Genomic DNA, 16,327 nt, shown 5'->3' with positions numbered 1-16,327 from the left:
TGTGGAAAGGAAAGGTGCAGTTCTTTATTGTTATATTTCCGTCAATAAGATCCATTAAATTAGGGTAAAATAACCGAAATAATACTCGATTTTTTTTCTCGTGTGCATGCTTACGCGTGCATGCGAGGTATCTCACCCAGCACGCACCCCCTACTGTGAATTAGTTCCCGCGGCTATGCTCCTCTCAGCCTGCCAACTCAGAGAACAAGGAAAGCAACCAAATTCTGCAGTGTCTGTACAGCCGCCCGGATGAGCCATCCAGTGTGATGTGGCTTCTACGAGCCGTTCAGATTCTGCTCCCGTCGTTATGGAGCGATTTACATAGGTTGGCGTCCGATGCGTGAAACCACGCCCACAACTAACTCCGCCGGCCGGAGCTTCCACCATTTTTTCGTGTATCGCGTCATTCAGGCAGCCAATCAGCACAGAGCCTCATTATCATAGCCTCCCTGCCCACTCAGAATCCTGCATAGATAATAAGGTTAGACACTGGGATGCTAAAGACATGGCTCAGAGGCTGAATTTCTAATTTATTTAGCAAAAACAATCAAAAGCTTGTTTTTAAAGGGGACCTATTATGGCATCTACCGGTAATACCTATTTTAAACAGGCCTTGGATTTGGCCGGAATAACATGATCCTTCCACGCACTACGTCCGGCCGGAGAAGCCCCACCCTGTCTGGTGAAAAGATGCGGCCTGCTCACTCCTCAGGTTAAGGAGGAGACCTGAGCTTAGTGCATGGCCCTCCCGGGGTTGGTAGAGGATGGCAATGCCCAGGACTGTCTAGGTAGGAGCGCTGGGTGATAAAATGGGGGAAAAAACCGCTATAAAAATATAAAAAAAATAAAATAAAAAATAAAAAAAAAAGAATCTGAACGGCTCGTAGAAGCCACATCACACTGGATGGCTCATCCGGGCGGCTGTACAGACACTGCTTTCCTCCTTCTCTGAGTTGGCAGGCTGAGGGGAGACCACTTTATATATGTTAAAGTATGTTTAAGCCTGTTTAAAATAGTTATTAGATGCCATAATAGGTCCCCTTTAAAGTTTGTCCCTACTGGGTGAAGCCCCAGCCTCCTGCATCACAGCACATCTGCAGGTCAAACTGGTGAACACACTCAGCCTGCCTGGCTGCGCGGGTGGAAGTGGAGGCTTTGTTGACATCAGGAAGAATGTGTGCAGAGCTCTATTAAGTGCAACCCCCCCCCCATCATCATCATCTCCAACCCCCATCTCCAACTAAACCCCCCTCTCTCTTTGCGTGAGCGTGCGTGTGCAGCCTGGCAGCGTAACATCTGTGCGTGCGCGGTCGTGATTGTTGTGAAGATGGCGGAGGGGGAGACAGAGAAGGAGTATGACACACGGAGAGCCCTCGCCGAGCTGCGGGGCCGCTTCACGGGGCTGACGGCGGCGCTGCGGGAGAGCCGCGGCTCCCCGCTGGACGCCTCGCTGCACTTCTGCCAGGAGTTCTGCCAGGTGGGTTCGGTCCTTGGTTCCCCGGGTCCCGGGGAGCAGCAGCAGCGAGCCCCGGCTGCTCCGGCCGAGGATGCGGAGCAGATTCTGCTGCTACAACAATGTAGCCACGGCGCTAGCAAAGCTAGCCCCGCTCCCAGGGAGGATGAGAGGGGAGAAAATTAACCAAAAACAGCCTCGGCCGGGGGGTTTTAAGCGGGTTTCTCGCTTTGTTTTGTAAAGTGTCGTCTCCAAGTGTGTGCAGATTGTGCATATTGTGCAAGTATGCTGGTGTTTGCAGGCCAGATGGCCGCTAGCTGGTATGCAGGGTCTCCTGTCCTGTGCAGTGGTCATGCTGTGCAGAAAAAGAGAGGAAAAACGAGCGCTGCGTTAGCGGGATTTTCCTGCACGATATGCACGGCGATAAGTGTATTAAAAGTCACGCAAACGCTCTGAGTGGACGTGTAAGCGTGATGGAAAAACGAGGTTACTTTTTTTGGTGGGGTTTTCATTGAACGGCAGCAATGGGTTTTTTTTTTGTGTTTTTTTCTCTCTCCTCTTCCAGGGTGCTAGCTCTGGCCTTTTCTCACTAATTAAAGCAGCGAATCACACCAAAATGGATGTTAATTACATAGTTGTTGCCATCAGCGGTGAGATGTTATAAACGGATGCGAGTGTTAGAATAAAAATAAATAAATAATTAAAAAAAAAAAAATGAAGCAAGCATCTGTCTGAGACCGTGATTTGGAGGGGAAAGTGTGTCAGTGGACACTGACTCCATTACATCCTGATCATCAAATACACACCGGTGTTCTGACCATTTCTGCTGCTTTGACAAAAAATGCTACCTTATGGTTTTCTACCTTTTGTAGAGCTACAATTTTACTGTTTTTTACTCCCTAAACCACTTCCTTTCCCCCAAGTGGTCCTTGTCTCTTGCCAGGCCGTCATTGTAAATAAGAATGTTCTTATGACCTGCCTGGTTAAATAATGACTGAATGAATATCAAATAAAGCGATAGAATTTTTTTTTCCTCTTTATCGTATAATGTTCACAAAGTGTAATGCAATTCATGTCATAAGTAGTGTATTTTGAAGGATCAGATACTCTACATCCCATATTTTCAATTTTACATGGTGCAAGAAATGATTGGCGTGGCAATCAAACTCTGAAAATCGACTGTGCACATCCGCAGAACCACAAAGTAGCATTTCTCGGCGGGTAGCATGGATTGGCAGAACACCGGCTCCGTCAATAAGTTGTGAGGTATCCTTTTATACCAGTACAGGTAGTTGCAGGGTTGTTTCTAACCCTGCACTCCCGAGCCTTTCGTTCAACTTTAAAGTTATTTTAGGAGGGAAAAGGCGACGGGTCTGTGTGTGGTTGCAGTTCAGTCATACTGTGGCCTGTTCATAAAACTGCTGTTACATTATTGACAAATGTATTAACTCGAACCTTTTGTCCTTATTTTTTTACTTGTCACGTGATTATCAACGCCACATTTATGTTGCTCATCAATAAATCTACATATTGATGAAGTGGCAACACTAGGAAGACCTTGTGTACAGGTAATAACACCTGTAGGACTGCGTTAAGGAGCTACAGAGAGCCTTAATAACAATATCAGAGTACATTGATCTGCCAGATAGTTTTTAAGCTCAGATAGGGTCTAAAACATTTTTAAGATATATTTTTTTCCCCGTAAATGCATAGTTTAGCTTGCCTGGCCAGCGATCCCTGTTCCAGTTATGAGCATTTTCTCTTGTGAAATGGGTAGTACCTTTCCCATTCACAGCCATTTCTACTGGTATAAAATGTACCAAACCAATAACAACAAGGCAGGGGGGATTCATGCAGTGACTCCAAGAGCTGCCTTTCAAAACAAGTGTAGAATTGCCCATAACTCCTTGGATCAACAAGTTCTTAATGCAAAACTGTCATTCACTACGGTTCCTGCTACACTGCACACCATTTTGGATGTCTTTTGTTGATGCTGGCTTAGTTATCCTTCTCCCTACTACAAATCCTTGGCTGTATGCCTATTCAATGATGTCAGAGGTCATTTCTACTCTGTCTGTGGAAATTAAGTCAAATCCAGAGGAACCGCATTCATTTTTTGCATTGAAGATGATGATTTTGGTTTGTTTGCCAGCATAAAATCAACCCTCAGAATTGTGCTTCCCTCCCACCCTCCCACGTATGGATGCTACAGTACTCGTACAACCAGCCCAGGTTGGGGTCCCAGTCTGTGGCCCTTTGCTGCATGTCTATCCCCTCTCTAAGCACGCATTTCCTGTCAAACCACACACTCAGTAAAGGTCACTAGAGCCACACAATTTTAAAAAAAAAAGGAGGGGTCTGCAGGGGTTTGTGATAACAAGGACCCAGACCGGAGGAGACTTTTCAAGCAGCCAACTTTATATTTTGCTGCATTCATTGTATCTCTGAAGTTTATCGCACAAAGCTGTAACACTGATCTCAAAATAGGCACACTCTGAGAAAGAGGGCGGCGGAGGGGAGGCGAATGGCTGACTCCGCCCCTATAACCAGCTACAGTACAGACATGATTGAAAAGCAAGCTTTGTATGGTATCTATGCGGTATTTTAACCAAAGCGTGTCATAAATGGCTTATTAAGACGTCAAGAAATTGTTTTAACTGAAAAAAAATTACTCTATGTCTCATTTTGAAACCCAGAATTTTCAGCATTTCTGTTGAGCGATGGCGTATTTTTTTCCAGTGTGTCTGCCAGCATATTAAAGTCTTCAAATACACATCTTACTTTACAATGCAACAAATTAATATTGGCTTTGACTTCACATTTTCTGCCTCAAAATTATTGTTAGTCAGTACCGCCCTCTAATCCAAGTAATTGCATGTTTTTCCTTTAGGTCCTGGTGGAACATGCCGGTCGTTGGAAAACCGATGAGGATCCACTGCCTTTGCTGGAGGTTTACACCGTGGCCATTCTCAGCTTCGCTAAAGCAGCCTCCTGTCTCTCCTCCGCATGTGAAAATGTGCCACTCCTACTTGAAAAGTTAGCATTGTGAGTAAAAACTGTGACTTGGAAGAAGAAAAAAAACATGGAAAAAAAGAGCTGTCAAATCCTGTTTGATTTTCCCAACTTTGAAAACGGCAATATTATTATTACCTTCGCCTTAAATGTCTCTTAATGAAAGAAACTTGAAGGTACACTTATATTTTGAAGATTTAAAGACATCAAAAGTACAAAATCAGTGAAATTGATGTACAAAAATAGAAAACATTCGTGCTGTTGTTCTTTATGAAAACAAATTATACAGAGTCAAATCTAAAATGAATGAATATGATACGAAAATACTCTGAATCTATAGGAGATAATTAGCTGTTTGCACAACATAAGAGTTCCTCGGGTTGTGATAGAGATTAGGACTTTAAAACAACACTTCAGCATTGTGGGAAATGAATCATTTGCCTTTAACAGAGGTGCATACTTTTCGCTTTTGTGTTCATCAAGTCACCCCATCTGACAAAACAAAGTGGAGGTGGCATGCTTAAGTAAGAAAATAAACTTCCTAATAATGTCGAAATGTTTCCATTTGCAGGCTGTGACTTGTTCATTTATATTTTATAGAAATAACTATGTAGAATAATTTGCAACAATCTCATTAAATGGATCCAGATTGCATAAAGAACTGTATTTTGGCAAAGCATCACCATCTGTGCACCAGCATTCTTGGTAGTGGTCAGAGTTTAATATATAACCTAGACGTGAGTCATGCATTACGGTAACTATTATAATGTTTTACTTGATTGTATCCACTTGTTTTGAGGCTGTTAATGCCAGTATATTTACTTTGGGATGCATAATATATTAGAGATGAAAAGTCAAGAAAGAGTTTTTACACTTTTTTTCTACTTGAGATCTCTGAATCCTGCAGTCAGTGGAAGTGCCTGGTCACATTTGCTGCAGCAAAGACATTCAGTCTCTGTCAGCATCAGGTTGGACAAACCCCAAATTTACACCATGACGCTGAAGTTAAAATCTGATTCATCCCAAACTTGAATTAAATTATCCTCTTGACAGTAAAGAATATATAAAATACAACTATTGAATTGTGAAACGCAAATGTTATTGTTGAAATTGGGGGACAAATGTGGAGTTTGCAATCTTGATGCTGAAAGAAATTGAATGTCTTCAGTGCAGAGAATAGGAGCAGGTGTTTCCATGTGACGTGTCATATCTGGAGAAGATATGTCAAAAACTCTCTGTGTCACAACCGTGGAAGAATTTTCCTACATCCTGGTGTGTTCAACTATATTGGAAAAACTGTCCCGTGCCAAGTGGATTTCATCATGCAGACGATTGTAATTGTCCTCAAAATGCATCATGACTCAAAAAGTATGTTAGATATATCTATTAGAAGAAACTCATACTCATGCGCATAACAGTGCTGCTGCAGGCAGTCGCTGCACCCAGGTATAAAGTTCCTAACGTGTAACCGTTTTTGTTGCATCACATTATACAGTTTGTTCTACTCGAGGTGACTGCACAAATCACAGCTTGTAAATTAAAGCATTTTAGAGTTGTTCGAAAGTTTATTGGGGTATTTAGGCGTATCGAGCCACTTCCAGCGACTAAACTAAGCTTGTGTACAGACAATGTACAAGTTCCCAAACAATGGGAGTATCCCTTTTAAGGGTACGACATATTTGGGTTACACTAAAATTATGTGTTTAATAAACTAGTAAGTGACGTGTCTTATTAATCATACAAACAGACTTTAATAGTTCTGGTCAAAAATATTACTGCTTTTTTTCACTTTTTTTTACCGTTTTTATATGAAAAAGTGACACCAGTGTCATATTTTGGACGACACATCACTTCCTTGTCTCCTGTTCACCAGCTCTGTTGTTCTCTTGCAATGCTACGCTGACTTCAAAGCAGCGTGCACACTAAATAGTTATTCTTGTATGGTTACTCCTATTTTGTAGATTTTGTTCACATCCTTGACCTAAATCAGGCTTTTAAAAAAACTGCCGTGTTGAATTCACAGGAGCTGTGCGGAGCTGCTGCTCTTACTGCCCCAGCATGTCCCTGGTGCCTTATGGGAGGAGTTTCAGTCCTCCATGAAGGTCAGTATCCTCAAGGCTATTAGATACTTTTTTTTCTTTTGCTGCAGCTTATCTTTGCATTCATAAGCAATTAAAAGTTTTTAGCGTGCATTTCCTTTGTCTCTGTGTTAGGTGCATTATAGAGCTGAAACATGACTTCAAATCCGTGATTGTATCACACTTTAAAGAATGCTTAATCAAAGTTTTAGTAATTCAGTTATTTTGTATTTATTGTCATTCTGCTGCAGTTGGCACACAGCCTTTTGCAAGAAAGTGGGAGCACACAGCTTCGCCTGCTCTCAGCTCTGGCGCAGCAGGATGGCATCTGGACCAACACCACATTAAGCAGCATCCTGTCTAATCAAGTTCTTCAAACTGAACAAGGTAATTACGCACATTTTTACATTTATTGGTTTAGAGGCGCATCACGTGCAGCTGTAATTTTTTTATAATGTGTTGATCAGAGGTCATCACAACTACTCCCGTGGGTATTTTTCTCACCCTTTCTTTTGTTCTTATTTTGCTCCTTAGTTCACGAGTATCTTGAACTGGAAGGTCCCACGCTTCTCAACATGCGAGTCAAACATCTTATTAAAGTGGCCAGTATCGATAAAGCTGCTGTCCTTGCGAAGATGTGCTCTGAGTATCCAGGATATGAAGGACAAGGGAACTTCAAACAGACCTACTTGCTCTGTATCTGCATGACCAAAAGTCAGGAGGAGCTGATGGAAGAGGTAACAACACCCCCTTCTATCTACTGTATATATGATCTTCATTTGCCCTTTTCGCATAGAGATTACCTTAATGTGCCTTCTCACACAGTTTGCTTTCGCTCATGATGACAGTCCATTGTGTTTCCATCAGCATGCCAGCTTTGCAGACGCTTGTGTAAAGCTCTGGTATTATAATATTGAATCTGCTGACACGGGCTTACACACGTTGATTTGTCTCTGTAACGTACAAATAGAATTATGAAGGGCAATGAAGATGTAAAAATCTGACTTAAGCTGTGTGAGAAGAGCTAAAGCGACAGCTCTCGAAAGTGTTGATCAGCAGTGTCATATTTAATCAGTTATCTAATCCTGAATGGAGCCGACAGTTTGGTGCTGCCACTTTTGATGTGGCTGTTTTTGACCAAAAAGAGAAGGTTTTCTAAAACTGAGATGGTATTAAGTTAATCAAATAAGAGCTATATGAACTCTTCAATGCACTACAGATAACTGACAATAAGTGGTCTGAAAACATTGCAGTGTGAAAAATTCCCATAGTATTTCACTCCTTTTTTTTTTAATCGCATTTTTCCTTTTTTTTTTTTTTTTTCCTTTTTTTCCTTTTTCCTTTGCACTCTCCTACAGATTGCATCGATAGACTGTAAAGATGCTCTTGAGATGATCTGCAACTTAGAGTCGGATGGAGATGAGAAAGGAGCTCTCTGCATGTGTACTGCCTTTCTCAAGCGACAGCTTCTCCAAGGAGAGGTTTACTGTGCCTGGTAAGTTTTGCAGTTTGACTCAAATACTTGAGGGAGAAAAAAACACAACAGAAAAACTTTTTTCCAATGCACTAATGGGATAATTTCAATTTTATTGTCAAACAGTTATCCAGAGGCCTTTGCTTTGAAAGTCATGTCTTTAGCTACCTGCAAATGGATATGAACTTCTCTACTTTTGCATCTATGATTGCACTGTAGAAAAGTTGTGTAATGTCAGATCTATGACCGGTTCTGTTGATCTCTTCCAGGGAGCTCACTTTGTTCTGGAGTAAACTACTCATGAGGATGGAGTCGTCTGCCGATTCATTCCTCAGCCACAGCAAAGACATGGCCCTCCTCTGCACAAGTGTCTGTCACATCCTGTTTCTCATCAAAGTAATCCAAAATGAGGTAGAAAAAAACATTTCCATGTGTTTTTAACACATCTCAGGGGATTGATATGTCATTTCTGTGTATAATTGTTGGGGTTTTGTTTTTCTGTGTTGTTTTCTTAGGTTGGAGAGGTGGGGCTTCCAGTGTGTGTAGAAATGTGCATCCAAGCTCTGAAAATGACCTCCAGTGACCACAAAGACAGCAAGTCCACCATCTGCAAGACTATTTCCTGCCTCTTGCCAACTGATCTAGAGGTGAAGCGTGCATGCCAGCTGACCGAGTTCCTTCTGCAGCCCACTGTTGACTCATATTATGCTGTGGAGTCGCTGTACAATGAACCCGACCAGAAGCCTGAGGAGGATGGGAGTCTGCCAGTGCCCAATTCTTTACGCTGCGAGTTACTGCTGGCCTTGAAGACACAGTGGCCTTTTGATCCAGAGTTCTGGGACTGGAAAACACTGAAACGCAACTGCTTGGCGTTGATGGGCGAGGAGGCGGCTATTGTCTCATCTATTGACACACTCAACGATACAGATGAACAGGAGGTGGAAAGTGCACTTGGCAAACTCCCCGAATACAAAGATCTGGAAGATTTCCTTTTAACCACTACAAATGAACTCAATGAAATTACAGATGAAAAGGAAAAGAACAGAGAAGCTAAGAAACTTCGGGAGCAGGGTTTTGTGTCTGCTCGGTTTAGGAATTGGCGAGCCTACATGCAGTATTGTGTTTTGTGTGACAAGGAGTTCTTGGGTCACAGAATTGTTCGCCACGCTCAGAAACATTTCAAAGACGGAGTGTATCTGTGTCCGATTTGTGCTGACAGTTTTGAAAGTAGGGAGATTTTAGAACCACATGTAGCATCTCATGTAAAGCAGTCGTGCAAAGAGAGGCTCGCTGCAATGAAAGCGGCAAGAAAGGTAACGAGCCAGTCCCCTAAAAGTCCGTCTAAAATGTCCAAGGTAGCAGCCAAGGCCAACCTTAGTCCTGTTAAAATTGAATCTCAACTCGGTGACCAGTTGGCAACCCCTGTGAAGATAGAGCAAACTACATCCGACCCTCAGATTAGCCAAGATTGTTTTTGTCCTGTCAAAAATTGCTCAAAAGCTTTCAAGTTTTTCCGCAACCTCATGGCTCACGTCCGATCTCACAAGGACGACGAGGAGGCGATGAGGTTTCTAGAAATACAAAAGCAGAAGGTCGTGTGCCAGTATTGCAGGAGGCAGTTCGTCAATGTCCGGCACCTTAATGATCATTTGCAGATGCACTGTGGCAGCAAGCCATATATCTGCATTCAGCTGGATTGCAAGGCCAATTTTAATTCCAATTCTGAACTTCTCATGCACAGGAAAACACACCCAGAGTTTAAGGCCCAGTGCATGTTCCCAAACTGTGGGCAGGTTTTCAACGAGGCCTACCTACTGTATGATCACGAGGCTCAGCATTACCTTACATACACCTGCCAAACGGAAAACTGTGGTAAAATATTCTACTCTCAGTCCGATTTCTTGTCTCACCAAGAGCATCATAGCACAAATAATACCATTGTCAGTCAACCTCCCCCTGTCGCTGCAAAAGTAGAACCAGCACACGTGAGCACCCAAAGCCAAGAGGACACGCTTCCAGCTGTTTTTAGCCTCGAAACAAATAATACAGATGTTTACTTGGAGGAAGCATCAAAGGCAGATGCTTCAGAGTGGGATTCAGCAGATGTCGCTAAAGATTCTGCTCCCATGAAAGTGAAACACTCGATTGAAAATATGCTAAATTCAATGGCGGCTCAAGGCATGACAGAACCAGAGAAATGTTACACTCCACTGACCAACCCCACCCCATCACTCGCTGACGTGAATCTGCCACCTGAAGCGCCACAAGTGCACGAGGATGTGCCCGGGCCGGGGGATTTTCCTCCGCCGTATCCTGATCCCATCGCAGCAAATCCTGTGGCCAGTCTGCCGGAAAAGCAGCATAACAATGTACAAGGTGCTGAATTTCAGAAAGCATTACCACAAATACTGTCCCCAAGTCAAATCAAAATGGAAATTCCTTCTTCTCTGCAAGGATATCCGAGCAGCACCTCCGCTGTTCCTGCAGGCAGTGAAGAAAACCTGCACTGCTGCCCAAGCAATGACTGTTCAAGGGCGTACAGTACAAACAAAAGTCTGTCTCGGCATGTGAAGAAGCAACATCCTGAAATATTTGAAGACTGGAAATTGGCAAAGAAATACAACAAAGTGGCCAAAATTACAGCAAAAAAGGGCAACAGGCCATCAACTCAGCCAGGGATACTATGCAACAAACCAGGGATGCAGCAAATGGATTATCAGGTGGGATGCTCAACCTCGCCGTCCCAATGTTATCCGGGATCAATGGAGCCTGTGCCTATTACTCCGATGGTCAATCCTACCTTGTACCCATCTTGGGGCTGCGCTAACAATCCCAACGTTATGCAGCCAGACATGTCCCAGTCGTGGTCTTCACCTCCTATGAATAACTGCTATCCTGAGGCCTTTAATGTCAACGAATACCCCTCCCGCAATTACCCCCACTGGCAGGCAGACCCTTATCAAACCACATTGCCTCACCCTCCTGATAGAGATCACTCAATGGCAGCTATACACGGTCCCGCTACGTCGCATACTCCTTCGGATTCCAGTTTGATGTCTCAGTACGTGTCCAGCTCTTTAATGCTCGACAATGGGGGGCATATGCATAATGGAGGGCATCAGTATGGACTTATGCAACCTGATGGTTCAGGAGAGAACGTAGATGCTAGGAAGAGCAGTGCAAGTATGATTGGACACTTGGATAATGGGAACAGTCTCTCAACAATTGACAGCCTTCCTGACGGAAGTTACCACACTCCATACGCTCCGAGTGAAAGCTCCTGTCTCACTCAGTGCTCGTCAGTGGATGTGCCCATGAAATGCATGACTCCAGAGGCTCAAGTTCCACTAAAAGCTGCAAGTGAAATCACTAAAATAGAAACAGTGTCAACTTCTAGTTTTGATCAGATGGACAACTCCGTGGATGGCGTGCTCAGTCCACACAGCGTGGCTCCCCCCGATTTCCCTTACGAGGAGGATTGTCAGAATGCAGACAGTGACCCGGTCCCCGTGGAAGAAAAGGCCGGCGACAGCGAAGTGCAGAAAGGAAAACGCAGCAGGTTGAGCAAGCGTACCAAATGGCCAGCAATAATCAAAGATGGCAAAGTTATCTGCCGGAGGTGTTTCAGAGAGTTCACAAGCACCAAATCTCTCGGCGGTCACCTGTCCAAGCGCTCTCAGTGTCGGCCTTTAGATGAAATCGACCTGACGGCAGACCTACCAACGTCATTTTTGGACTTCCTCAATGACCCTCATCTTCCTGATGCGAACGCAGCAATGTACAATATGCCAAATGGAGATTTTTCACAAGAATCCTCTAGCTTGACCACTTTGACGTCCCCTATGGTGTTGAAACAAGAGCCCCAGAATACAAATATAATGGACCAGTCCAACTCCTCAGCTTCCCACGAAAACCAGCGAGACAAAGAAGCGGGGATGGCTAATCCGCCCCTCACCGGGCCTTATCAGGAGGATCACCTGATGGAAATTTCACATGCCTTTCAAAGGCTGGATTTGATTGAAGCTGCCCAAGGGAGGATGCGGAATGCAATGTCATTAGAGCAAAATGTTAGTCATACTAAAGCCGTTCCTGCCGTCGAAAAAAGTAAAGCACAGGGCAAAAGCGACGAAAAGCCCCCTGAAAAGGTACCTAAACCATTTAAATGTGACCAGGACGACTGTGAGTTCTCATTCATGACAAAGGAGGCATTATTTAAACACTTGAGTAAAATGCACGATTTTACCACCGAGATGATCGACGAGCTCAAAAGAACTCCATCCAAGCTGTCTCCGTATCCTTGTCAGATCTGTGCAAAGACCTTCACGCGAACGACAGGGTTGAGAATTCACTACGAGAAAGTTCACCGATTGTCAAAAGCGGAAATGCAGAAGCTAAAAATCAGCGCTCGACACCGACGCGCATTCAGACTCAACAAAGACGAGTCGTTAAACAGCCAAGCAAACGTTGAGTCCAACAGCAGTCGGACGGCACAGCCTGCGGCTGTTTTACTTGCTATTAAACAAGAACCTGTCGACATTGCGATCGCACCGAAACCAGTGACTGAGAAGGATCCAGATGTACCTGAAATCTCTTCTGGGGAAGCAGCGAAACAGGGCTTGACACCTGACGTATCAACTGTTACAAGACTACCGTCGCCTCAGAACTATTTGACTGAAAGACCACTCGGGGAGGTGGTGCCATCAACCCCAGAAACCGCTGCAGAGCAACCTCAACCTCAGCCTCAACTGGCCTTTGTAAACAGAAGTCCAGACACAAAGGCGAAGACCAGCGTCAAAGAAAAAGCGAGTCCTGCCAGCAAAGCCAAATCGCCGCAAGAAAAATTAAACGTGCCGCCGAGTAAAGTAACAGAATCCAGATCCTCGATTGAATCTGCCTCGTCCTCCCCTGAAAAACCCAGCAGCTCTAAAAGCACACCAACAAAGGAGGAGAGGAAAGAGAAGTTGCAGAAAAAGTTGAGCCTCAAAATGAGTGACACGGACAACGCCTACAGTCCATACAGACCATACCGCTGTGTTCATGAAGGGTGCACCGCGGCATTCACCATTCAGCACAATTTAATCCTCCATTACCGGGCTATGCATCAAGCATCGCTGCCGCCAAGTAAAGCCGAGCCCGAGGTTGAAGCGGCGGTCGTCAGCGACGACCAGGAGAGCGACCAGAGCTTTGGGAAAGATAACGAAGTCAGGTGTCAGGTGAAAAACTGTTCCAGGGTGTTCATGGGAATCACCAGGTTAGTGCAGCATTACCTCTTGCTTCACAAGTTCACCCGCGACAAAGCCACCTCCATGATGGCCAGCATGTCCATATCCACTTTCAACTGCGACAGGCCAGAATGCGCTCTTCCCTTCGACTCCGTGGATAAATACATCGAGCACATCAAGAACTACCACAAGGAGATCGCCATCTCCGAGAGCGGCTCAGTGGACCCCACCTACCGGTGCGAGTACGAGTCATGTGATCGCGTGTACACTACAAAGTCAAACCTGCTCCGGCACCTGATCAAAAAACACAACTATGTTTATGATCCCAGAGCGAGTGACGGAAGAAGAACTAAATCGGTCGGACTCTTCCCAGGGGCCAGCAATGGGAAAGAAAATATGGAGAGCAAATTCAAAGTTAAAAAGAAAAACACTAAAAAGAAAGAAGGGAAGTCCATCGAACACTGGACTAGTTTTGGCAAGCCCACGCTAAAATCTCACGAAGAGGCGTCAGCAATGTGCACCAAGAAGTCCGCCCTGCAGTACCCGTGCATGATCATAGGCTGCGATACAGTGGAGCGGGCCGAAAGAAGCATATTTAAGCATTACACCACTCATGGCCTCACGGAAAGATATATCGAAGATCAGAGGAGTCAGTTCATTTTCTGCAAAAAATACTCGCGCTCCAGATTCAAAGATGCAAACAAGGCGGAGGGCGCGTCGAGCTCCGAGGAGGAGACGGAGGCAGACGAAGGCGAGCAGAAAACAGAGACTTGCTGCGACCAGAAAACAGTGACTAGTGACCAGAACATAGAGCCCAGTGACCAGAAAGCAGAGGAGCTGGAGGAGGAGAAAGTCAACCAAGAGGACAACAAACAGTCCAATGACGAAAGTGCAGAATCTCAAGCTTCCAATGGGACCGACTGTGGCGTTAAAAGAGGGCGTCCCAGAAAACCTGCGCAGCCCACACCAGCTTGTCCAGAGAGGATGCAGTCCCTTAGAAACCGCACGACTGTTAACAGTTCAATAGATAACTCAAATCCTGGTACCCCTGTAGCCCCGGAGCAGCGTGACGATCCGGTCACACCGGGGTCTTTTAAGCCTTTAGGCCTCGAGGACTCGTTCCTTAAGTTCTTGGAAACCTCAGAGTCTACCAACTCTTCTAAACGCAAATTATGTGAGAAATCTAGTGCTGAAGTGCCACCCAAACGACAACAAACTTTAAGGCAGAAATACGTGGCGGAGAGTAAAGAGAGTAAAAAGAGTAAAACGACTGATGAAATTAAAGACTGTGGGAACCTTGTAGACTTCAGAAACCCTCTGAATCTTAAATCTGTGAGTAATGTAAAGATAGTCATGGATAAAGCATTTTCAGACAGTGCTGATCTTTTACTTAAGCAGCTACAAGACATGAAACCCATGGTTATAATAAAAAAGTGGCTTTATAGCGGATCATAGCCCGGTATTATGTTTCCAAATCAGTCTTACTCAGGATTTGAGAAGTTTTGCTGCAGGATGGTTTGTTTCTTACTGCACCAGATTTCCAACTGTTAACAGTCATGGTCACGGCTATGCGTTAAATGGCCTATTTTATACATCATGAAAAATGTTCTCAGATGATTTTAATTATGTATGTTAGTTATAATAACCAGGTATCTATAGGGCATAGATTTTAGACTCATGTTTGTATTTATGCTTAGTACTGAAGATGTTTTTTTTTCTTTTGCTAAATGGAGACTTTTAAAGAAAACTATGTTTTTATATATCCCTATGGGATTTCAAGTTCTGTTTGTATTTATTTCATCCTTTTTCAACACTAGTAGACCTATCTGTAATATTTACATGTCTTCCACAAAGTGTTCAATAAAATGTTACTGGTTCTTTTTTCTAAGAAAAACAATTTAATGACCACAAGTTTTTTTTTTTTCGTGTGTGTGCCTTCACTTTAGTGTACAGAGAATTTGCTTTTTGAGCTTAGGCATGGTCCTACTATGACAACATTCAACTGATAAGATGTTGGCAGTATAAAAAAATACATCAATGAAAAATATTTCTTGACATCAATAATAGTAATAATAATGATTCCCTAATTTCCCTTTGGGGATTGATTTTAGCATTTTTTTTTATTTGAATTGTGTTTGTCCAATATTTTACAAAGATGTCATTTAAACCACTTGGATACTTCATTATCAGTAATTGCATTTGAAATTATTTTTATAGAATAATTTCTATGTTATCTGGTTTAAAAGTGAGCTCTTTTTTATCTCTTTAGTTGAGGCCTTGCAGTTCTGATGTCAAGTTCCCAGCCCACATTTGTTAGTGGGGAAAATATGAGATGTAAATGGGCTGTAAAAGAGTTTTTATACGGGATTGTCTGCTGCGTCCATAGTGACCCCATGTGGTTGCCCAAAGGTTGTGTAAGAAGAACTGGACAAATCCCCTGAAACCCATTTATGCATAGAATTTCTGAGTTTTCTGCGTTTTTGAAGCTTCTGGTTCCTTGTACTGCAGGTTGCAAATGAGCAGAACAAATGACCCGGTGGAACCGATGGACAATCCAATAACGGGTCCAATTTAACTTTTTTTAGTTCTTTTATACCTCACAAGACCATAAAACAAATGTAAGCCAAATAGAAGCACCATAAAAACTTGAAAAGGTTACTAAAGCTACACGCAGTTAAACACATTACATCAGAATCAGGTTTATTTGGCCAAGTCAGGTCAAACAAGACGGAATTTGACTCCGGTTGTTTCGCTCACTACAGTAAATAGAAAAATGACAGCTCTTATTAACATATATACAATAAAAAAAGTGAAAGTGCAGCAGTATGAGGTAGACATGGTTATTGAAAGGTGCATTGCTACAGCATATGATTGTGATTATTATTATTATTATTATTGCTGCACAGTGATTGATTACTCTGAGACTCTATGAGTGATGAGAGTTCATTAGAGCAACAGCTTGGGGGAAGATCGGTGCCTATTCACTATATATTAAACATAATAACGTTAAAATACAAACTTAACTAAATCGAAATCTGACCATCATTGCCTCTGAGAGGACGAAGTTATGTTCAAGATCAGCAACATT

At 43.4% G+C, this 16,327-nt stretch overlaps 1 protein-coding gene across 1 annotated transcript; it reads left to right on the top strand.

Annotated features, from left to right (window-relative positions):
* The first annotated feature begins 1,313 nt into the window (after nt 1-1,313).
* On the top strand, nt 1,314-15,108 carry znf292a (zinc finger protein 292a). Its single transcript, XM_061744287.1, has 8 exons — nt 1,314-1,477; nt 4,344-4,498; nt 6,489-6,567; nt 6,795-6,930; nt 7,078-7,280; nt 7,902-8,038; nt 8,287-8,428; nt 8,533-15,108. The coding sequence occupies exons 1-8, from the start codon at nt 1,328-1,330 to the stop codon at nt 14,692-14,694; spliced, it is 7,164 nt and encodes a 2,387-aa protein (XP_061600271.1). The 5' UTR covers nt 1,314-1,327; the 3' UTR covers nt 14,695-15,108.
* Nucleotides 15,109-16,327: the final 1,219 nt, after the last annotated feature.

Source organism: Cololabis saira, chromosome 16, assembly GCF_033807715.1.
Source record: "Cololabis saira isolate AMF1-May2022 chromosome 16, fColSai1.1, whole genome shotgun sequence".
NCBI lineage: Eukaryota > Metazoa > Chordata > Actinopteri > Beloniformes > Belonidae > Cololabis > Cololabis saira.
Note: the sequence above shows the minus strand (reverse complement) of the source record. Positions and strands in the feature narration are given on the sequence as shown.

Coding starts and splice junctions, on each gene's coding strand:
- znf292a (XM_061744287.1), top strand. CDS start 1,328: ATGGCGGAGGGGGAGACAGAGAAGGAGTATGACACACGGAGAGCCCTC. Junction 6,931..7,077: donor AGTTCTTCAAACTGAACAAG/GTAATTACGCAC, acceptor TTTGCTCCTTAG/TTCACGAGTATCTTGAACTG. Junction 8,039..8,286: donor GGAGAGGTTTACTGTGCCTG/GTAAGTTTTGCA, acceptor GATCTCTTCCAG/GGAGCTCACTTTGTTCTGGA.